The sequence below is a fragment of the Miscanthus floridulus genome, chromosome 18 (assembly GCF_019320115.1).
Source record: "Miscanthus floridulus cultivar M001 chromosome 18, ASM1932011v1, whole genome shotgun sequence".
Taxonomy (NCBI): domain Eukaryota; kingdom Viridiplantae; phylum Streptophyta; class Magnoliopsida; order Poales; family Poaceae; genus Miscanthus; species Miscanthus floridulus.
The window spans coordinates 46538558-46563288 of NC_089597.1; the positions used below are offsets into that span (position 1 = coordinate 46538558).

A 24731-nucleotide genomic window follows, 5' to 3' on the forward strand; every position below is an offset into this window, starting at 1 on the left:
GGAAGCACACTTATCATAGTAGAAATGCGCATATCTATGATGAATTTTTACTGACAAATCAAAATCATGTCACAAAATAGTGCATAGTTATGATAATTTTTTTTGTTTCACCATAGATCATTAGTGATGGGCCTTGGGCGCTGACTATTTGCGATGAACTATGATGACATCACAAATATTGTCATTGAACACCATGTTATATCATCATAGATCACACGCGCCACTTGCATTACTCATCTATGACGCTTTGTTTTTGAACCATAACAAACATGACTTCGACACTAAGCCAATCACTCATATGTGACGCTCTATTTTCAAACTATAACGAACATCTCTTCATCATTAAACCATTTCGAAAGACACAAGTGTTAAAATGTCTATCTTTTTTATAATGTTTTTTAGAAAACTCAAAAAACACAAAAAATTAAGTTTCTCTCAACTTAAATCACAACGTTTAGCTCACAAAATGTCTCGCAACCATTTCAATACACACTCACTTTGAGTATTTTTAAATATTATATTGTATGTTTTGAATACTAAGTGTACTCAAATAAATAATGTTTCAACTGTAAAAGTTTTAAATTAGCAGTACAACTTTGGTATGCGATGTGTCTCGATCTGAGATTGTTCAGAAATATCAAAAATTTAAATCTCAAAATATGTGAATTTAAATAAATATTCGAGACTCCAAGCAACTTCAAATAAAAACTTATCAACAACAGAATAATAGATTAGGTCGGCCTCTAAATTTGGCATGAACCCCATGAACATTCAAGGTTGTTTGAAAACTTAAAATTTTGAAATATGTGAACTTAAAACAATATTTTGGGACACTAAATGGTTTCAAATCAAAATCTTTTCAACTAAATAGTGATAGATTGCGTGGACAACCACAATTTTAATCAAAATCTTTTAACTAAATAGTCATTGATTGCATGGATAGCTACAATTTTAATATAAAGTTTGTCTTCATTCAACTTGATATAGAAAATTTATGAATTATTTTTATGCATCTTCAAAAAATTAGAAACAAATTGTCTAAACTAGTGCCACGTGAAATTGTAGGCCGACCTTGCCGGGCCCACCATGCTACGTATTTCTTGGTCCACCATAACATTTACAACAAACATAAAAAAAACCCAAAATGAGAATAGATGTTAATCCTCAACCTTCAACTTACACAACACCTCCATAATACTGTACTACACACTCATTTATGATTATATATAGGATGCTATCATCAAGTATAAATAGTTTAAAATCTTGTATTGAATATTGTAGCTACTAAACAAACTTAAATGAAAAATTTTTGATAATAAAGTTTTAAATCTACTCAAACAATACATCTTTGATTTAGGATGTGTCTCCATCCAATATTGTTTCAAAAATTCAAAAATTTAAATATCAAAATATGTGAATGTAAAATAAATATTTGACCATCTAAATAACTTCATATAAAAAACTTATCAACAACAAACTCATAAATATGGTATTTATCAACAACAAACTCATAAATATGGTTGGCCTCTACAACTTTGGTATTAACCATATGAGCATTCTAGATAGTTTAAAATTTCTAAATTTTGAATTTGAAATTATAAGTTCTTAAAACACATATTTGGAACTCTAATCAACTTTTCAAGGACAATGTTGTAGACTATATTGATAACTAGAACTTTGGTATAGACCATGTCTAACATCCGAGATTAGTCGCCTGTAGTAGTTGTGAAGTTGGCCCATATAGCCCAAGTGGCACATGTGGAGTTGTTGGTGGGTTTCGTACCACCTTGGAAGTTTAAGAGGGTGAGGACCAATTATAAGCCTTTTCGTTCTAAACGTAGCACCTCCGGGTTAACCCTTTTACACGAAACGAGGACGAAAGTATAAGAGAGGTGCTACGCGTATGCAGGCCTGTTCCACATGTGAAGCTAGGCCATATAAGCATTTTTGGACATGGGGTGTTACAAATGGTATCGCAGCATCAACCCTTGTTGCATGTGCCCATGGAGGGGTGTACCAAGGGGTCATCCTTGACATCTACCATATATATGTGGTGAGCTACTGAGGGCATTAGCCCTTAAGGGTGGTGAATGTAACACTCTAGCCCATTAGTAGCATGTAGTAGTTGTGAAGTTGGCCCATGTTGCCCTAGTGGCACACGTGGAGTTGTTATTAGTGGGTTTAGTACTACCTTGGAAGTTTAGGAGGGTAAGGGCCAGCTTATAAGCCTTGTCATTCCAAATGTAGCACCTCTAGGTTAACCCTTTTACAAGAAGTAAGGACAAAAGTGTAAGAGAGGTGCTATGCGTATGTAGGACCATTCCATGTGCAGAACTGGGCTAGCTTAGCAGTTTTGGATGTGGGGTGTTATAGCTTCAAATTTTAAATTTCAAAATCAGTAAATTTGTTTATACCAGAATTTGGAAGGAGGATCTTAGAAGCTCGAGAGCTCCCAAAATCATGTCAGCGAGGAATCGATTGCGTGCGGATCAAAACCAGTTGATTCGGATGCAGCACTAGAATCGACTTTCTTTAAATAGCGCCAGCAGATAACGACAGAGGCTATGATCGACGCTATGACAAGACATGCTGGACTCTACAAGAAGGGAAAGATTAGAGTCTAAGTTATCTTAATTTAGGAATGTTTTCATTATGCCAAAGATTGTATTGAGTCATACTCGAATAGGGTTCGTTTTAGGCTCCGGGTATAAATACCAAACCCCGGCTATTGTAAAAGGACAACAATCAATCAAATACAAGTCAATTACTTTTTTTGGCTCCGGTCACCCCTTAGGAGTAGGAGTAGAGTAGATCTTGGCAAGTTCTTCAGCGAGTACGACTGCATCGATTCGATCGACCTCCACTGCTTGTCTATAAGTATCGTCATGGTTTATACCTCTGTTCATATGGCTGTATCGATCCGGTCGACCCCCACTGCGACTCTGGTATAGGCTAGTTATCGACTCTTGTCTAATTCAAGTAATGCCTATGTGATTCTGTCTCACACCCCACTGCTTGAATTAGATCAAGGTCAAGTTATCGGCTCTACCTTAGTATGACAGTCTTTGGTAGATTCATTAAGTTACCAATATTGCTTATGGCTTTCATCGTTCATCTAATTACAGCAATATCACTTTGCCCGATTGAGATTGATCTAGATCGGCCTTATATCTTCAACTCATCGTTTGCTAATTTAAAGTTGATCTAATCTATACCTTAAACGACGAATTATGCTTTTATCGGCTGTTTTACATCAATCTTAATCGTGCATAGCGTGCGGTTAAGGCATGTCCGATCTCGAGTATATCTATTGGTTAATAAAAACCGTTCCATGGCTCGTCATCACGGCCTGTGGGATTCTGCCTCTCACCCCATTGTTGGCACCATGGAGTGGGGATTGTTAGTTGGTAGACCCGTTCCTAGGAGGCATGACCTTAACTGTGCGCTATGCCTGAATCGGCTGTTTAGCCGATATCAAGTGTTTTCATGAATAGTTCACATTACAAGATCATTGAAGTAGAGATAAGTTGAAAGATATGTTAGCCCCATGATCTTATTATTGTATTACGGCCTGCATGATTCTGCCTCATGCCCCACTGATATTAGTAATGAGTTATGGTCGTCGAGTCTATTGTTGTTACTATGGCCTACATAATTCTGCCTCATGCCCCACTAGTCATGGCAATGGATAAGATCTAACATGTTCATTAGATTTATCTTTATTAAACGGTTAAGTGGTGTTGAATTGTCTCTTTATATAAAAATGAGTTCGGTTACTTGTAATCATTGGCTCAGTATAAACCGATCATCATTAATATCTTATTGCCATTGATTAATATTTGCTTAAATAATATTTATCCTGAATGATAACCGATTCTTCTTATACGACCCCATGAGCTTTAATCGATTTATTCTTATAAATATGCTGGAATCGACTATTTAGTCGATCTCCTCTCATATCGGCTCTTAGAGCCACACATTCAGAACTGTCTGGCAACACCGGCACGTTCCGCCCTTAATTACTGATGAGCTTTCTCTCCTTATCAATTGCAGGGTCAAATTGACTGGCATGTCTCAGGAGGATTACGCCGGATCGACCACCCTTGCGTTGAAGCTAGGTGGATCTGCTCCATCGAGTAGACCCTTCTGGCTTGCTGCGTGTGTTCTCAGCACGGAGACAAAAATTCTGTGTTGACAAAATTAAAATAGTATTTTGGGACTCTAAATAGTATTAAATCAAAACTTTCTCAACCACAAAGTTGTAAATTGTGTTGATAGCAACAATTTTAAGATAAAGTTCGTCTATATCCGATTTTATGCGAAAAATAATGAATTTTGTATGCAACTATCAAAAATTTAGAAATAGAACAAAAATAGATGCACCATAAATTTTAATATTTTTATATATATTTGATCAAAGTTAAAAATATTTTACTTCTCAAGAATTGAGAATAATATTATTTTGGGACTAAGGGAGTATTTGCTAGTTGTTTTCAATTAAAATTTCTTATGTATTTCTATATTTAAGTTTTGAGTAAGTTGTTTGGCCCTAAAAAAATCTCTAAAAATATGAAACATCTAAATTCATGATTGAAAAACTAGTATTTTGTCATGTATTTATTTCTATATATATATGCTTAGGTGAAATCAAAAGTTTATTAACAAAGCACTTGCTAAAAATTTAAGTTTAAATTCAAAAATAAATCTAAAATTATTCAAAATGAGTTTATTGATTCTAAATTTACTTTCAAATTGAAACTTAATTTTGAGCATGTCACTTGTTTAGAAACTTTAGATTTCACCTAAGCATATACATAGAAAAAATTAAATAAACAAAGTAATTTTTCCTAACTAAGCAACTTTGATTCTAACTTCTAACTACGTAGATACATCTTATCAAAATATGTGATCTAAAATACTCCCTCTATCCCAGAATAAATAGATTTGTAGCAAGCTTAGGACAAATTAGTATGAAAATGAAAAGATCATACTACCCTTAATTAACTAGAGTAATTGCACACTGATCGGCGATTATTCTAATATCACACTAATTGTAGCATTTACTACACGCATTCAGATGCAGAAACTCAACACTGGATTAGAAGATGGGCGGAGTGTAGTAAATGCGAGGAGAGTTCGAGAAAAAATAAATGAGCTAGTGGACCATTTAACATCGTAGAGATTGATTTATTTATAGACAAATTCTTGAACAGTAATCTATTTATTTAGGGACAGAGCAAATATATACTATTTTTTATCTAGCTACCAGTAAAAAACCATCGTAGAAAAATACTCCCTCCATCCAAAAAATGTGACATTCTAGGATTGAGTTTGTCCCAGAAAGAGTGTTGTGTTAGCCTCCCAATGGTGGGTCTCACCTCCTCTATCTATCCACTCATCCTCTCCCATCTCCTCTGCTCATCCTTCATGGTGCCTGTCTTCATCCCCACCCCCAAGGTGGTGCCCATCTCTACCTCCACCATAGGTCGAGCCACCTCCTCTTCACTAATGGTGGGATCTAAAGCCCTCACTCTGTTTCTGTGCTGTGATTCAGCACCCTCCCTCATCTTTCTCCATTAGGGGTCCCCTTCCCCTTCTTCTCTGTCATCGCCCCACCGCCTCTTGTCCACCACCGGCGAGGGCTGGCGTAGCCTCGAGATAGAGATGCTACCACGCTGGGAGAGGCTCATGCGCCAGCATGGAGGAGCATTGGGAGATGCTCATCCGAGCGCAGGGGTCGACCGACAACAAAACTTTTCATCTTGATTTTATGTTTGGTGTACTATTCTAATTTAGATCTATTGTTTGCTTTGTGTATGATTGCATGGATGCTTGTGTGGTGCTTTATGATCATGTCCAGTTGGTGAGCTTTGCGTTGGTGATATAAAAGAAGTTGGTGATCCAGAAGAAGTCCTTTGGAGGTTACAATTCAAGAAGAAGGATCAGAATTTAAGGCAAGTATAGCATGGGATCTTCCTAGTTGTCCTATACACCTTTAATCACTTAATTCATGCTGCATGTGTCTACCTTGATTACCACTAAGGATTTCCTAGTTCTTTGTACCTTGTGCCTTGATACCTATGGGGTATTGCATTGGGTAGTATGATGCTAGTGCTCAACTACAACCATATCTTGTAACTTGACTAAAGGTATATGCAATAAACATTAAAAGATGCTTTTTAGCAACATGGAATAAGGGGGCTAGAGCATTGGGCTGTTTTTATGGTGCTCAAGATTCCTCTCCCTAAGGACTTATCTATAAGCGAACATTCGGGGCTTACAGTACAACTGTGAGGGCTACATGGCTTTGGCTTTAGCAAATTATGAGAACCTTTTCTAGCTTGTTAGAGGTTACCTTTATGGCATAAGAATGGCTTGCCGAATCAGGTATAGTGCGGCCTCCCTAAGGACTTATCTATAAGCGAACATCCAGGGCTTACAGTACAGCTGTGAGGGCTACATGGCTCTGTCTTTAGCAAAGTATGAGGATCTTTTCTAGCTTGTTAGAGGTTACCTTTATGGCATAAGAATGGCTTACCGAATCAGGTATAGTCCATGGCACACTTCCAGAATATGTTTTCCTATTCTGAAACCATAGTTTCTTTCTAGTAGATTCAAAATACGTTTTAATCTATTTATAGTTTTGCCATTAGTTTTCTTTAGGCCATAATTTCTCCGTTTTGACTCCGATTTGATCTATTCAAGTTGCGTTAGATTCGTAATTGCGTAATCTACATGTTTATCTTACTATTAAATATAATTTCAACTTTTGAAATTTGAGGTTAGATTTAATCTATTATTTTAAAGGAAATCTTGTTTAAATCATAACTTTTTCGTTATAGCTCCGATTAGAGTGCTTTTCACGTCTATGTGTTCGTAGCAAGACATAGATTTGTTTTATAAACTTTTCATCTTGATTTTATGTTTGGTGTACTGTTCTAATTTAGATCTATTGTTTGCTTCGTGTATGATTGCATAGATGCTTGTGTGGTCCTTTATGATCATGTCCAGTCGGTGAGCTTTGTGTTGGTGATATAAAAGAAGTTGGTGATCCAGAAGAAGTCCTTTGGAGGTTATAATTCAAGAAGAAGGATAGGAATTTAAGGCAAGTATAGCATGGGATCTTTCTAGTTGTCCTATACACCTTTAATCACTTAATTCATGCTGCATGTGTCTACCTTGATTACCACTAAGGATTTCCTAGTACTTTGTACCTTGTGCCTTGATACCTATGGGGTATTGCATTGGGTAGTATGATGCTAGTGCTCAACTACAACTATATCTTGTAACTTGACTAATGGTATATGCAATAAACATTAAAAGATGCTTTTTAGCAACATGGAACAAGGGGGCTAGAGCATTGGCTTGTTTTTATGGTGCTCTAGATTCCTCTCCCTAAGGACTTATCTATAAGCAAACATCTGGGACTTACAGTACAGCTATGAGGGCTATATGGCTTTGGCTTTAGCAAAGTATGTGTCAGTACGTGACCAATGGGATACCCCACAAGGAAGGGAGAAGATCTAGTCTAACTAGGATTCTTCCTCTATAATCTTAGTAGTAGTATTATTCTATAATCCTACTAGGAACTCTCATTGTAAACCGACTAAGATTCTGACCTCCTAACTATATAAGGGAGGGCAGGGTTCCTAGGGATAGAGGGATTTTATGACAACACAACACTTTACAATCAATCCAACACAAAGGCTAACACCGACTGGACGTAGGGCTATTACTCGATCAAAGATCGAGGGTCCGAACCAGGATAAATCGACTGTCTCTTGCGTTAACCATCGAGTTCCGCATACACTGAAGCCTAAACATACTGCCCCGAGTACCCCCATGGCAGGCTATTAGTGGTGAAACATCGACAGCTGGTGCGCCAGGTAGGGGCTTTTAGCGACTTTGCATCCAAGAGCTCGATGGACCTCGACAACATGATCTTCTCGATGGGATCAACCTTCATCTTTGGCTCATGGATCTACGAGGCGGACGACAATGGCAGGCTCTAAAGCCGTCTCCTCAAAAATTTAGATCATCATGAAGACCATTCTATTTCGATAACTACGATAGATCAACTTGCTGGAAGATTCACGCAGCTCACAATGTCCGATCCAACTCAGATTTTGTGGCTTCACGCATCCGATTCAAACTCTGTTTCCGCTTTCGAGACAGAGTCTTATCCGAATTCTTTCGAAAAACCGAGTTCTTTTCCGACAAGGCTCCGAAACATGATATCAACCTATCAAGAATACAACTTAGAGTACACTCAGAGTACTTTAAAGAAGTCGGGTCCTCTTCCATTCGGACTCCACAACATGGCAACATCTTATCAGACATGGCCCGAAGGATCCACCAATCCGGTGCTTAGAATGCAACTGAAAGGAGCCCAGGAAGGTCTCGTGTTAACTATAACCACTATTCGCCTAAATGGCCATTTAGCCCATGTAAACACCGTGTAAACGCTACACGGTGGTGCACCGTTTCTGTTTAATCACCTGTTTACCCCGTTTAATTGGCCGTTTAGCCCATTTAATGGGACGTTTTGCCTGAATAATGGCTAAACGGTAGGTGACCGACTGTTTACCATTTTGCGTTTAGGAAAACACTGACTATAACATCTTAAGACTGCATCGTCCACTGGCCAGGTTTCGTTACAGGTTCCGTTCCTGAGGATAGCGGCACCCAACTAGTCGACAATGCAACAACAACAACTCTACCCTACCAAGGGGACTTAATCTGCGACCTAGAAGCCTCTACTGAAGTTATCAACAGCTCTGACAGTACAAAAACCGACGTCGATGATAGAACAACTCACGCTCAAGAAGTATTCATGATTCGTCGTCCTCGATCATCATAGGTGCCCCTAGAAGCGCCCAACGTCAGGTCTTCAGATGAATCTGAGTCCAACATATCACCATTTACCCTGGGGCACGATGGTGAGACCGAGAGTCAGAGGCAAGCCAGAGAGAGAAAGAACAAATTGAAACAAGGACGTCAACGCCATGCTAAGCAGCGTAATGAAGCTTAGATAAGATATGAGTCAGACCTAACCGAGTACAATAGAAGAAAATCAGGGCGAGAGGTCGAAGAAGGACGAGTGGTGAATACACCCTATGATAAGATCCGAGAGGCACTAGAAGAACTCAGGGCAACTTCACATCCTAGTGAAAAACAAGAACAGCTCCGAGACTTCCTCTGATCAACAGTCCTAAGAACACATGATGGAAGGGCCTGCTCAACACTACCTAACAGGTTAACATCTCATGAGCAGGAAGATCAAAATCAAAGGAAGTCCACTTTCGAGAGACTTGGACCAAGTGGAAGTCAAAACAGAGAAAGCAGAAGGAACCATAGTCAAAACGACCACGTCGAACAACCAAGAAAGGCCAGAAGTAAAGCACCTACTCGGATAGCCACGCAAAACTACTCTCACCAAGACAACAGTTGGCAAGAAGGGGGCAATGAATCAGAATACACAGAATCCAGAACGCACAATAGATTCCCCTATTTTGCAAACAGACTTGCTTCAATACGACTGCCTCATAAGTTCAAGCCATCCAACCACTCCAAGTATGATGGCAAGACCGAACCAAAGCAATGGCTCAGGATTTACTCACAATTGATTGAATTGCCGGAGGAGACGATGACATCAAGACCTTGTGTCTTTCCCATGGCCCTAGAAACGGTGCCACTTCAATGGTTTGACAAATTGAATCCATGATCAATCCGAAATTGGGAGGACTTGCAAAAAGCTTTCTGCGAAAATTTTGTAGGTATCATTACACACCCAATCACCCACGTAGAGTTAAAAGGACTCAAGCAGAAAGGAGGTGAAAGTCTCAGAAATTACTATCGACGATTTGGCGAACTACGAGCTCAAGTACATGACATCACCCAATGAGAAGTAATTGAAGCTTTCTCTCACGGAATCATGGGTAGGTGGCAATTTCAAGACTTCTGCAAAGAAAACCCAAGAAACAATGAAGAATTTAGATGAATAGTGGAAAAGATGATTACTACAAAAGAAAAGACAAGAGAAAGATTCCCTAATAGAAACAACCGAGACAACCCAGACAAGCAAAATCATCGAAACAACAGACAACAGGAAAGAAAACATGGACTAGACAACACCGTAGCAGTGACTAACAAATCAAGGAAGTTTTCCAAGCCCAAAAGGTATGACAACATTGAAAACATGTGTTGCATCTTGCACCCCAAAGGAAATCACACCATCGGAGATTGCTACACCTTCAAAGATCGATACACAAGAAAAGATAGTAAGGAGAATACTGAAGAAGGCAATCAGAAAAAAGAAGAAGACAACCACAAAGATAAGGGATTCCAAAAATCCAGGGGACAGTAGCAGTAATATTTGCCGAGGTTCTAGATTCCAGAAGCAAACATCAAGAAAAGCTAGCGTTACGAACCATCATGGCAGCAGAACCGGCTACACCAAGATATCTCAATTGGTCATAGTATCCAATCCAATTTTCAAGAGAAGACCAATGGACTAGCGTAGGAAACACAGGCCATTACCCACTGGTTCTAGATCCAACTATTGCCGATATGACTGTCATGGAAGTACTAATCGACGGGGGAGCCGGACTCAACATCATTTTTTCAGAAACTCTAAGGAAGATGGGACTACAACTCACCGGGATGATTACACCAACAAGCACACCTTTTTATGGCATAGTACCTGGCAAGGCAGTAATGCCACTTGGACAAATCACTCTACCGGTTACTTTTGGGACTCCCTTGAACTACCGAATAGAGTTCATCAAGTTTGAAGTTGCGGACTTCGATTCATCATATCACGCAATCCTCGGACGCCCAACACTAGCAAAGTTCATGGTGATACCGCATTATCCGTACCTATTGCTTAAGATGCCAGGGCCTAATGGTGTCCTTTCTCTTCGAAGTGATTTGAAGCGCGCTTTTGACTGCGATGTTCAGGCAATCCAAATTGCAGCAAAAGCATATGCCGTCGATGGAAGAAAAGAAATAGCCACTGTTGCAGCAGAAATGAGCCCAGAAGAGCTAGAGATACCGGCTAAAAAATCCAGCATCCTAGCACCACCAAAAGAAGCCGACATCAAGCAAATCGACCTGGGCACTGGTGATCCCTCCAAAACGGCAACCATCAGCGCCCACCTCTCAGCAAAATAGGAACTCATGCTCACCAACTTTCTTCGGGACAACAAAGATATCTTTGCTTGGAATCCGGCCGACATGCTAGGGGTCCCAAGAGAGTTGGCTGAGCATAGAATTGATATCAATGAAGGCTCCAAGCCTGTGAAGCAACAACTACGACGATTCTCACCCGACAAGAAGGCAGCAATTAAAAAAGAAATCACAAAACTAATGGTAGCCGGATTCATCAGAGAAATCCTCCATCTAGATTGGCTAGCAAACCTAGTTCTAGTACAAAAAAAGAATACGGATGAGTGGCGCATGTGTGTCGACTACACAGATCTCAACAAACACTGCCCGAAAGATCCGTTCGGGCTACCACGCATTGATCAGATAGTTGATTCAACTACAGGATCCGCCCTATTATCCTTCCTTGATTGCTATTCAGGATATCACCAGATCACATTAAAGGAACAAGACCAGAGCAAGATATCTTTCATCACTCCATTCAGTGCCTACTACTACAAAACCATGTCATTTGGACTCAAGAATGCTAGTGCCACTTACCAAAGAGCTATCCAAACGTGCCTAGGTGATCAGATCGGCGAAAACATAGAGGCATACGTGGATGACGTAGTACTAAAGACAAAGAACCCAAATACACTAATTGATGACTTAAAGCAAACCTTCAAAAACCTGAAAAGATGGACGTGGAAATTGAACCCAAACAAGTGTGTATTCGGAGTTCCTTCAGGACAACTACTTAGATTCTTGGTCAGTCATCACGGAATCGAAGTAAGCGCCAAGCAAATTCGAGCCATAACAGAGATGGGCCCTCCTCGAAGTGTCAAAGATGTGCAGAAGCTAATAGGCTGCATGGTGGCCCTAAATCATTTCATATCAAGACTCGGCGAAAAAGGGTTATCTTTCTTTAAACTCTAAAGAAGACAGACAAATTCGAGTGGACAGAAGAAGCCAACGAAGCTTTGAAGAAGCTCAAGGCATACCTAACTTCCTCGCCCATTCTCACACCTCCAAAGAAATACGAAGACATGATGTTGTACATTGCGGCAACTTCTACTATGATCAGCACAGCGATTGTCGTAGAAAGAGAAGAAGAAGGGTGTGTATATAAAGTACAACGCCCCATATACTACATCAGCGAAGTACTGTCAGAATAAAAAATCTGGTACCCGCATGTGCAAAAATTACTCTACGCCCTACTAATCACTTCACGCAAGCTTCGCCACTACTTTGAAAGCCACAAGATTACCGTGGTGACAGATTTCCCACTCGGAGACATCCTACACAACAGAGACGCAACAGGGTGCATATCTAAGTGGGCGGTTGAACTTGGTGCTCTCAATATCGATTTCACCCCATGGAAGGCAATTAAATCTCAAGCCCTGGCCGATTTTGTTGTCGAGTGGACAGAAATTCAACAACCTATGTCAAATACCATCCTTGATCATTGGAAGATGTACTTTGATGGATCACTCAAGCTAGGCGGAGTCGGTGTAGCCGTTCTCCTCATTTCTCTAGACGGAAAACAACTCAAGTACGTCCTTTAGATATTATGGCAAGCTACAAACAATGAAGTAGAATACAAAGCCCTCATCCACGGGCTACGAGTGGCAATTACCCTCAGAATCAAGCATTTACTCGTATACGGTGATTCAGCAGTAGTCATCAATCAAGTCAACAAAGATTGAGATTGCACCAAAGAAAACATGGGCGCTTACTGTGCTGAAATACGAAAGCTCAAAAAACATTTTCAAGGATTAGAAATTCTACATGTCCTACATGATTCTAATATTGCGGCTGATGTCCTCGCCAAGCTTGGATCAGACAGGGCGAAGGTCCCACCCGGTGTATTCATAGAGGAGTTATCCGCTCCCTCTATCAAACAACCCGGTGAGATAACCCCTAAAATCCTAGCTAAAGGCACCTAGATTTTGGTAATCACCACTTCATGGACCTAGGTTTTTGTTGATTACATCAAAGAGAATAAGTTGCCAGCGGAAAAAGAGGAAGCTACCTGAGTTGTTCGTAGAAGCAAGAACTACGTCCTAGTGGGAAACAAACTCTACAGAAGAGCCACATCATCAGGAGTACTCCTAAAATGTGTCTCATTTGAAGAGGGCAAAGAGATCCTAGACGAAATACACTCAGGTTGCTGTGGAAATCATGCTGCTTCAAGAACACTAGTCGGCAAAGCATTCCGTACCGGATTCTACTAGCCAACTGCTTTGAAAGACGTAGAAGAACTTGTCAGAAGATGCAAAGGTTGTCAAATGTTCACAAGACAAGCTCATGTGCTAGCTCACAATCTCATCTGCATCCCACCTGCTTGGCCTTTCTCCTGCTGGGGGCTGGATCAAGTAGGACCTCTCAAGAAAGCAAAAGGCGGTTTTGACTACATCTTTGTAGCAATTGACAAGTTCACCAAGTGGATTGAATACAAACCACTCGCAAAATATAGCGCAGCCAAAGCAGTTGAGTTCATCCAAGACATTATGCACCGCTTCGGCATGCCCAATCGAATCATCGTAGATTTGGGTTCTCCCTTCACAGCCATAGAATTCCAAAGTTGGGCACAGGACTGCGGCTTCAGAATAGATTACGCATCAGTCGCACATCCAGAGGCCAACGAATAGGTAGAAAGGGCTAATGGACTCATACTAGCCGGATTAAAACCAAGATTGTATGAAAAACTAGTGGACTGTGGATCAAAATGGATTAAAGAATTACCCAAGGTTGTATGGGGGCTACGGACTCAAATGGGCAGAGCCACCGGATACTCACCTTTTTTCCTAGTTTATGGATCAGAAGCCGTACTACCTACCGACTTGATCTAGACGTCACCAAGGATAGAACAATATGATAAAGGAGAAGCAGAACAAACCCGAAGATTAGAGCTCGATAGTACAGAAGAAGTCAGAGTAAACGCTACCCTTAAATTAGCAAGATACCTCCAAGGATTAAGACGCCACTACAACAAGAATACACAGCCTCGGACACTACAAGTCGGAGACCTAGTACTAAGAAGAATACAAAAAACTGACGGACGCCATAAACTACTCAGTCCATGGGAAGGTCCTTTTATTATCACAAAAGTCACCAGACCAGGCACATACAAGTTGATAACTGAAGATGGAAAAGAAGTCAACAATACATGGCACATCAGCCAGCTAAAAAGATTCTACGCATAAAAACAACTCAAGGAAGAATATATATACAAGCCACAAGAGATCAATGTTCATGATCAATAAAGATGGTGCACCTCGACAACATATGTACCATTATGGCTTATCAGTGTTCATGATCAATAAAGATGGTTCTTTCTCGACAACATACGTCTTATTATGGCTTTCCCCGAGTTGTTTCTAATGAGCATACCGGCCGAGAGCAAAAGAGCTAAAAAGATGCTTGAGCCCACCGATGAGGGTAGCTAACAAGCTAACACCCGAACCAAAAAGCAAATTGGTTGAAAAGACGCCTGAGCATACCGGCCAAGAGCAAAAGAGCTAAAAAGATGCTTGAGCCCGCCGATGAGGGTAGCTAATAAGCTAACACTCGAACCAAGAAAGCAAAATGGCTGAAAAGACGCCTGAGCATACCGGCCGAGAGCAAAAGAGCTGAAAACATGCTTGAGCCCACCGATGAGGGGCTAATAAGCTAACACCTGAACCAAAAAGCCAAATGGCTGAAAAGACGCCTAAGCATACCGGTCGAGAGCAAAAGAGCTAAAAAGATGCTTGAGCCCACCGATGAGGGTAGCTAACAAGCTAACACCCGAACCAAAAAGTAAAATGGCTAAAAATACACCTGAGCATACCGGCCAAGAGCAAAAGAGCCAAAAAGATGCTTGAGCCCGCCGATGAGGGTAGCTAATAAGCTAACACCCGAACCAAAAAGCAAAATGACTAAAACTAATCTTGAGCATAAATCAGAGCAATTTCAAGACAAGACCCTCTAGCTCCTTGTTCCAAATATCAAGAGGCTCGAGGGCTACACTCAGAAGATCCCAAGAAGCGCTACACGGTTTCGCTCAAGAAAGCACTCGGACGACGCTTGTACCTATTCGGCAGGACCTGAAGGAACAAGACTAGGCTTCTAGAGCTCTACCATGAAGTGCTCAGGGGCTTGTCAATCCTAGGATGTTTTTGCAACCAGGGATAGGACCAGATGCTGACCACATTCCAAGTTAAGCCAAAAAGAAGAAGCTGGAGATGTCCTAAGTCTTTTTAGTACTAACAAGAACACAAAGTTTGTCGAGACAACGATCTATACCGAGTTGTTTACAAGTCACAGACGAAAGCCAGACAAGCACTCGACAAATCAAGGAAATCAATCTACATATACCGAGTTGTTTACAAGGCACAAACTAAAGCCAGAAAAGCACTCGACATATCAAGAAAGTTTGTCAAGACAATGATTTACCTAAGCCGGGTTGTTTACAAGACAAAGAAATACAGACAAAGAAGATATCAACAAAAAATAAAGAATCTCCATTCAGTCTTCAAGTATAGTGTTTTATCATAGAAGCTGGAATACAAAGGTCGATTACATCAAGCATTGTCATCAGGAGAAGAAATATCAATGTTAAGATTATCTACAATCTTCCTAGCTAAATCTTCGACCTCAGGCTCCAACTTCTCAACAGCATCCAGATACTCTTGACTCTCGGCTTCATCAGCAACCTTGGACGAAGGAAACTCTAGAGAAAGAACCCAGACCTGGGCAAGAACATTCCTAGTACATGATGGGCACACCTCTTCACGAACTCCTAGAAACGGGTCGGCACTTGGGGAATAAACTGAGCCCAAGAATGACCATCATCTGCTGGAGTCCGGAGAAGGTCGGCTACTGACCGAAAAGACTTCCACAAAGCTTTCTAGTTCTCAGTAGCCATTGCCAACTTGCCAGTCAAGTCTTTAATGGTTTTTGGGCCTGCACAAGATCTCTGTCAGCTCTACGCCTAATCAACTTAGCAAGCGTGAGTTCTTCTCTCGAGTAATTACCTCCTCAGCCTTATTGTCGTTAGTACGAACGAGTGTCTTCATCATCTCGATACCCTTCGAGAGCTTCTGCTTTTCAACTCAGAGAGCTAGACCAAGCAACAAAAGATAAGTCAGCAGAAAGGCAAATCTGAATACAAAAGGAAACGAAAAAGAACTCGCAATACCATGGCACTCTTTCTTCATGGCCTCCACATTTTTCAAGGCCTCCTAGGCAGCTGCATCCTTTTGCTCTTCTACCTCAACTACCCGGGCATGGAGAGCCTTCTCCTCCTTCTAGTGCATCTGACGCTCGGTCTCCAACTTGGCCCGACAAAGGTCAAGCTCTGCCTTTAGGGTACTCACCTCAGAAGATAACTTTTTCTTAGTTTCAGATGAGAAAAAGAAGCCGGTATGATCATGAGAAAAAGACTGAGCAAAAAGAGAGAGAAAAACAAGACATAAGGACAGAAGAAAAACGAACATCCAAAGAAAGAACTTCAGAAAAACTTACCTAGAGCTTTTCCCCAAAAGAAGTCGCAAGGGTCGACAAACTTCCCCAGGCGGCGGTTAGCTCTGACAATCGATGAGTGGCATCAAATTGCTGCACCACGTCATTGGCCAAAGGCAGACCGCCAGAAGCAAGAAGAGAAGAGGGAGAAGCCAGCCGATGCAAAGAAGGCACGACCAGGGCAATCTCCTGGGAAGCCATGGCCAACCCCTTAGATGAATCTGCCACCATGCCCATGGTCACCTCAGGAGTCAGCAAATTAGCAGCTATGTACTCTGCCCCCCCTCACAGCTACCTCAACAACCATGCATTCCGAGTCCTGAGACTCAGTACACAAGGGCGCACCAGAGGTCTGACAAGAAGTCGACTGAGGGTTTAGGAAAGACGAAGGCCTGAAAGTTGATAAGGAAACTCGCTAATAAGAATAAGAAAAAAGGAGAACAGAAGCAAAGAAATAAAACCAGAATTCACTCACTCAGCTATCTTCTTCTTCATAAAACCAAAAGAAGACCTCACAGGGGGAACCACAGCAGCAAAAACATCACCACCACCCTGCGATGGGAGTAGCATGGCCGGTACTGGAGCCCTAAAAGAACTCGAACTCGATGATCGCTTACTACAAGGGAACAAAACCAAAGTCAAAACAAAAAGAGGGGTTCAACAACAGGAAAACAAGAAAATAACTCACCAATGAGTAACAAGGGTGACATCATCATCCTCCTCTTCTTCACTCTCAACCAAGGCCACCATAGCACCAGCTAAAAAAGGACAAAAGTAATCGGTCAAAGATAAAAACAAACAACAAAAGGATAGAGCGTATTAATATGCTCACCTAAGAGCATGCTATCTACAACTAGAGTACGTGGACGAGTACTTGACTGACGAAACTTCTTGGCAGCAGATGGAGCAGAAGAAGAACTATCCGCTCGCCCCCTCTTTCTGAAAGTATGAGGAGCTCAAGGAATTGGACGAGGAACTTACTCTTCATATACGTCAGAAAATGTGGAAGAAACACCAAGAAGCATCATGGTAGTTTGAAACTTACTGGTCAAGGATGCCCCAGCAAGACTACCCCCAGCCTCCACATTTGCAGGGCAATCATCAAGGGGAATTGGATCGACGAAATTACGCCCCAATTCCTATAAAAGAGTAAAACAACAAGACAAGGAAGATTAAGCAAAAAGTGGATACAACAAAAGACACTCAAAAGTACCCGCATAAGAAAAGAACAACTCACAGCAAGGGGTGGGTTGTTAGCACTATACTCAAGGACAGCAAGCGGGACAATGCTTACTCCTTTCAGCATCTTCTAAAGATGCTCGAGCACCTCTTCATCAGTCAACTCAAGGGCAGGGACCATACGAGAAGGGTCCTCCGCCCCTGAGTACTCAAAACCAAAATGTTCTCGCTCCTTCAAAGGTTGAACTTAGTGGCGAAGAAAACTAGAAATAATCCCAAAGCTGGTCAAGCCTTACTGTTTCAGAGTGCAAATCCTCTCAAGAAACGGCTTGATCGCCTGGAGCTCAGCCGCCGTCACAGGATTCTTTTCCCAGCAGTCATTAACCAAGGGACCAGATCCAGAATGAACGAAAAGAGGAGGAATCAAATTGGTGGCATAAAACCAGTCAGCACGCCAATCCCTCATAGAATCAACTAGGTCATAGTCAAAGAATTTGCTCTTAAAACCTTGGCGAAACTAAATCCCACAGCCACCAAGAACATTGGTGTCATCACGGCGGGGTTGTGGCTTCAGACGAAAGAAGTAGCGAAAGAGAGAGAGAGAAGGAGGAATTCCAAGGAAAGTTTCACAAAGATGAACGAAAACAGAAAGATGAAGGACAACATTAGGAGCAAGATGATTCAGGCTAATCCCAAAATAGTGGAGAAATCGGTGAAGAAAAGCAGAAGCAGGAAGGCAGAGACCGGCATGGATAAAGGAGACGAAAAGAATAATCTCACTAGGACCTAGAGCAGGGACCCGATGCTCGCTTGGAGCTCTCCAATCAGCAATATCCTTGCTCTGAATTAGACCATCGCTAACGAGCTCGCGAAGCTGATCTTCAGTTGTTGTTGGAGCCGGCCAGATCTTCTGAGCAGCCCTCATCGCCATGAATTCTTGATTTTCAATAACGGAGAGCGATGCTTCCTCATCGACAAAGGTCGCCTAGGACTTACTCGCCAACTTCTTCCTACCCATATACTCACTAAGAATTGAGAAGGCTTGGACGACAGCGCTCAGATGATAGCAACAATGGCAGCGGTGGAAGTTTGAAGACTAGGGTTTCAAAGGAAAATTAGGGTAGCAAGGAAGAAGAAGAGGAAAGGCCCTTAAATAGATTTTACACCAGAAAAAACACGGCCCACCAGGCCCGTTTTAACACGGCATGAGGACGCAACGGTCCATTTACTAACGCAACTAAAATAACGGACGACTCAAATCCACACAACGGTATAATTCAACGGGCAGATATCAGACTTATCCATCCAGCACCACGGCGGAGTTATCATATTACTACAAAAAGAACTCATCAACAATAAAGCAAAGAAGGGATACCTCACAAGGAGCGCAATAACCCGGTCCTTACAGAAAGAACTCGAAAATCTCATCAACAACCGGGACATCAGGAGAATAAAGAATGACAACTTAGAAGACAAGATTCTTTCCGTTATAAATGGTTTCAAAAAATAGAAGATTACACATCTGTCAAGACCCAACGAACTTGGTACTACAACAAGCAAAGTAGCAAAGAGGAACCTGGACACGGCTAGGCTCTGGAACGACTACGTGTTCCAAATTGCTACTCGGTAGAACAAACCGCACTCGGCTACACTGTTTTCTTCAAAGGACGGACACAGTGCATCCAAGGCAAAAATCAACAGCATGGTGGGACAACATGGAGCAGAGAAGGTCGGTAGGCATCTGTCTACCCAAGTCTGATGTGATGCTGGATATGGTGTTGAACTGCACCGGACAGTCTCAGGGCAGGCGATGAGGATCAACCCAGAACTACCAGATGAAGGATCGCATCCCACATCACAAGACTCCCTCCAACTACCGCCATGTACTTCCAAGTACAATGCTGCTGCAGGATTAGCCTACCTATAATTCCTATCACAAGACTCCCTCCAGCTATGACAAGATACACAAGAATGGCAAAATACGCCCAGAGGCTGCTCTACTTCACAAACTACCATATTCATGACTACGGAGATTTCAGACCACACAACAAAATGCTCGATGAATCAAAACAACACACGAGGAGGATATTTATAAGCCAAAGAAGCAGTGCACCTAGACCAGGAGCACCAGCGGAACAAACCTAACAAAGGACACAGTGAAAAGACAGAATTCAATGAAAGAGGAGTCAGGCATGAAGGAGCAATACTCGAGAACTAGCATATTTGGAAGAATATACCAACACTGTACAACTCATGAACAAACAACATTTACTATCAACCACCACCATACAACTATATCTGATAATAGCAGACTACCAGAGAACATGTTAAGAACCTATATCCAAGTTCTTTTTGGATAAAAAGAACCCAGCAAGAGGCTCGGGGGCTACGCTCAGTGACTGCACTTTTTCCTTCAAAAAAGCGCACATCACTCAAAAGAAATCATCAAGACAGCAACTTTTCAAACAACATAAGATTCAAGACCCTCCAACTTTTTGTTCCAAATAGCAAGAGGCTCGGGGGCTACACTCAGTGAGTGCACTTTTTCCTTCAAAAAAGCGCACATCACTCAGAAGACTTCTTCATGACAAACCACTTTAAGACCACACAATAAAAAGAACCCGAACATGGCTATATCCGAGATCTTTTTAACAAAGAACCTGGGTATATGCTCAGGAGCCCTTCGATGAAGAATTAGAGCAATTTCAAGAGAAGACCCTCTAGCTCCTTGTGCTAAACAACAAGAGGCTCGGGGGCTACACCCAAATGGGAGTACTTTTTTCTTCAAAAGGTACACACCACGTGAAGATCTCACGAAGCGCTACATGGTTTCGCTCAAGAAAGCACTCGGACGATGCTTGTTCCTGCTCGATAAGACTTGAAGGAACAAGACGTGGCTTGCAGAACTCAACCATGAAGTGCTTGGGGGCTTGTCGGTACGGGACCAATGGGATACCCCGCTAGGAAGGGAGAAGATCTAGTCTAACTAGGATTCTTCCCCTGTAATCTTAGTAGTAGTATTATTCTGTAATCCTACTAGGAACTCTCATTGTAAACCAACTAGGATTCTGACCTCCTGACTATATAAGGGAGGGCAGGGTTCCTAGGGACAGAGAGATTTTATGACAACACAACACTTTACAATCAATCCAACGCAAAGGCTAATGCCGATTGGACGTAGGGCTATTACTCGATCAAAGTTTGGGGGTCCAAACCAGGATAAATCGACTGTCTCTTGCGTTAACCGTCGAGTTCCGCATACGCTGAAGCCTAAACATACTGCCCCGGGTACCCCCGTGGCAGGCTATTGGTGGTGAAACATCGACAGTATGAGGACCTTTTATAGCTTGTTAGAGGTTACCTTTATGGCATAAGAATGGCTTGCTGAATCAGGTATAGTGCGGCCACTGTCCCTTGTGTATAGGTTGCACGTCATTGTGCCATTGGGAAGGAAGGCTCTACATCTGTTTGCTGAGTGAATCTAATGGCCCTAACTTGTTAGACAAACCTTTGAAAGGCTTCATAATGAACTCTACTGACCTTCCTTGGTAGTGGGTCAAGAGGTTGGCCGCCTCGGGCAAAAGGGTAAATCATGACTCACAATGAAAGTGTACAACCTCTGTAGACTATAAAACTGGTATATCAGCCATGCTCATGGTCATGAGCGGCCTTGGACCCTTACAGAATAGATGATGAAAACTGATGATAAAGATGCTCACTAATGGTTACTGTTTATGATATTCATTATTCATGTTTACCTGATCATGTGTTTATGTGGGCTTGTGAATAAACTTGTTGCCACCCAATTGCTAAAAGATCACTCAATAAAAGCTAATCACAATTAAACCAGTGTTAGCCTTTTGAGCCTCATGAACCCCATGTTATATTTCTTGAGTACGACATGTACTTACGCTTGCTTTACTTTTTAAATCTTTGGAAAAATCTCTGATGGGTACCAAATTGCTAGAGTTTGGAGGAATTAGGCTTATGATCAACCTGTTAGTTGTCCCTATGGAATTAGAGTCTTCACCCGAAGATCGGAGTTGTCTTTCCGTTGTTTGCTATCTTAGGTTATATTCTTTATACTAAGTACGTTATATATTGAGAATTGTCTATTGATATTACCCTTATTTGTATCTATATGTGAGATTTAACTTCCTAGGCTCACATATGGTGTGCCTCTGATTTTGTTTTTAGAACCGGGTGCTACAATGTGCTTGCCTGATTTGGGAGTTTACTTGAGCACCTTGTAGTGGTACTTTTAGAGGAGAGCAAGGGGAGTCATCATACGAACACCTGAGAGGTTGTCCGACCCCCTTCTCCCTCTCTTACATCTTTGGCATTTATGTTCTTGTATTCCACCATGTCATGATAGAGCAAAGGAGCAAGCTGCTAGGTTCTTTCAATGGTCGCCTAACACATCAAGTGGCCTACCAACGATGCCAAAGGTGTTTTGGCCCTCTTCCATTGTCTCAATCTTGAATCATTGTGTTTTTAGTTCTACATAGTACCAACGCATCATGTTAAATGGGTCAAGTGGTCTCCTAACCACATTCATGGTAGATTGATCCTCTACTGTTACACTTGCTATAATATTTCTTCCTTGACCATGTTATTGAAGCAAAGGTCATTATAGGAACCTAGCCTTTGTCTTGTTGTCCTCCTCGCCATTTATACTGTTAATATATCTTTGTGGTGTTGATTATTTATTTGTATCCTTCATGTTTCATCTTGTTATGAATTTATCCCTTGTTTGGATTAGCTAGTAATATTTAGATACTTGAAAATTTACTGTCATAATCTCAATTGATTCCATGCAAAAATTCCAAAACCATAGAATACTCCAAAGTGAAATAGTACAACAATGTAATGTGCGGCATGCCACCCTCTCTAGAGGAACAAGTTGCATACATGGGTGAATTGTTTAAGATCAGTTTGTACATGGGAGTCTTACATTTCCTTAGTCTTAGATATATGCCTATGAAATTCCATGCTCTACTTCTCTAATCTGTCTAATGTCTAAGCGATCAATATGTATTAGAGTATAAGTCTCCACAACCAACCATTAAAACAATCAAATAATATAAAATAGGATAATTCTAAGAATAAATAAATAAGCTCAATGTAATATTGATTCTGACATAGCCAATACACCAAACTAAATAAAATGCCACAATGAAACAAGACACATACATTAATTTGAAAGTACCAGACAATATTTCATGACAACTAAGTTGCTCACACTCTAGCATAAGAGAATACTATGATGGTAAACCCACATATATAGGATGAACTAATAGGCCACCATGCAACTTGGCATACTAGATGGTGTATAAAACCTAGTTCATGTCCGCCTTCATCATCCACTGAATATCAAGAAGATCTCCTAGCTTATCACTAGTCCAGTCCAAGTGGCCCTCATCTGCTTCCATGGTCGGAGCCACTAAAGAACTACTAGCTCCCATCTCCTCTTGTTGCTGGCCAATAGGCAAGGTGGCCATCTGGCTACTACTGCTACTTCCATGGCCAGTGTGGTATAGGAATGGTGCCCAAGCCTGGGCATTGTTCATGGAAGTAGGATGTCCACCAAAGCTGTAGTGATTTGTGTTGTAGACACCTCCACAAAAGGTGGGCTCCTTCCAAACAGAAGCATTTGTCTGTGATAAGGACTCAAAATCATAAAGTCCAATATCATTGATGCTATAACGCTGCTTCTTGTTGCCATTTTCTTTCCTGAGGAAGTACTTTTGAGCATGGCTAGAAACCTGCATAGGGGTCTTGGTGGTAACAAAGTGCCTAGAGATGTTCTTCCAATTTCCACGACCGTACACATGTAGACCACGGAGGAATTGCCTATAATGAGGTAGAGTTTGAAGTGAACTAATTAGGCAGAAATTTAGATTCCATTTCCATATATATTCATGATTGGTAAAAAAAGATTATATAAACACCTCATCATAGTAATACCTCATAACCTATGCTGAACAAGGGTAGTAAAACTTCATGTGACAAGCATTAAAAATATGTATGAGATGCTTTAAGGATCGAGCAAATAACTAACCTATGCTCGTCTATGGTCCAAAACCTCCTAGTGTGTTGGATCTCCTTCGGAGGAGTGGGCTTCCTCCATGGAGTCTCCATATTCCTCATGCCGAACATTTCCCCTTTTTGATAACCATCAAATGCTTCCATGTTGCCCATGGATGGATCCCCCACAAACAACCCAAAGGGTTGATTCATGAGGTTGCTACTTGCTTCCACTTGTTGGTTGCCACTCTGCAATGTTTGCATCATCTCCACCATGACATCAATGTACAAGCTGGTTACCTGATGCTTCTCCTTGTAAGGGAACATTGCCTGGAGCTCATCCACAATTTGATTATGCTTCTTGTTCATATCACTAGCACCATTGTTGTTGGCATTGTCCCTTGCAATGAGAGATTTCACCATCTTGATCTCAGAGGCACTCCAATCTCCCTTGAACATGGGATCCATGTGGTCGAGTACTATGCAACAATTGGTAGTTTGAGCTAAGAACGAGGGTTGTTGGGTTGTGGGGATTGGCAAACACCAAGGCTAGTATTTATAGGCCTCATGTGAATCTTTTTGTCCTAATTTTGATTAATTGGACAATTGACTTTGATATGAAGGCAAAATTGAGATTTTGATAACAAAGTCAACGAATATTATACACCCTGTATATATAGTATATCTCTACTTGTGCTACTATTTTTCTTAAATGCATTAATATTTAGTGCTAGAAGATTGCTATAAGCTCCATATACACATTGTCAACTTGCCAACACCAACAGTTTTCCTATGCAGAGCACAAACTTGAGAGTAGAAAAGGTAGAGAAACACTAGTGCACTCTAATTTGGTTGTGGAGGTGAGGTTTCAAGGTAGA

General features: G+C 41.3%; 1 protein-coding gene across 1 annotated transcript; it reads right to left on the minus strand.

Moving 5' to 3' along the window:
* Positions 1-23165: 23165 nt before the first annotated feature.
* Positions 23166-24321, minus strand: LOC136520051 (transcription factor DIVARICATA-like). Its single transcript, XM_066513452.1, has 3 exons — positions 24184-24321; positions 23888-24102; positions 23166-23679 (listed from the first exon to the last, which is right to left on the minus strand). The coding sequence occupies exons 1-3, from the start codon at positions 24319-24321 to the stop codon at positions 23166-23168; spliced, it is 867 nt and encodes a 288-aa protein (XP_066369549.1).
* Positions 24322-24731: the final 410 nt, after the last annotated feature.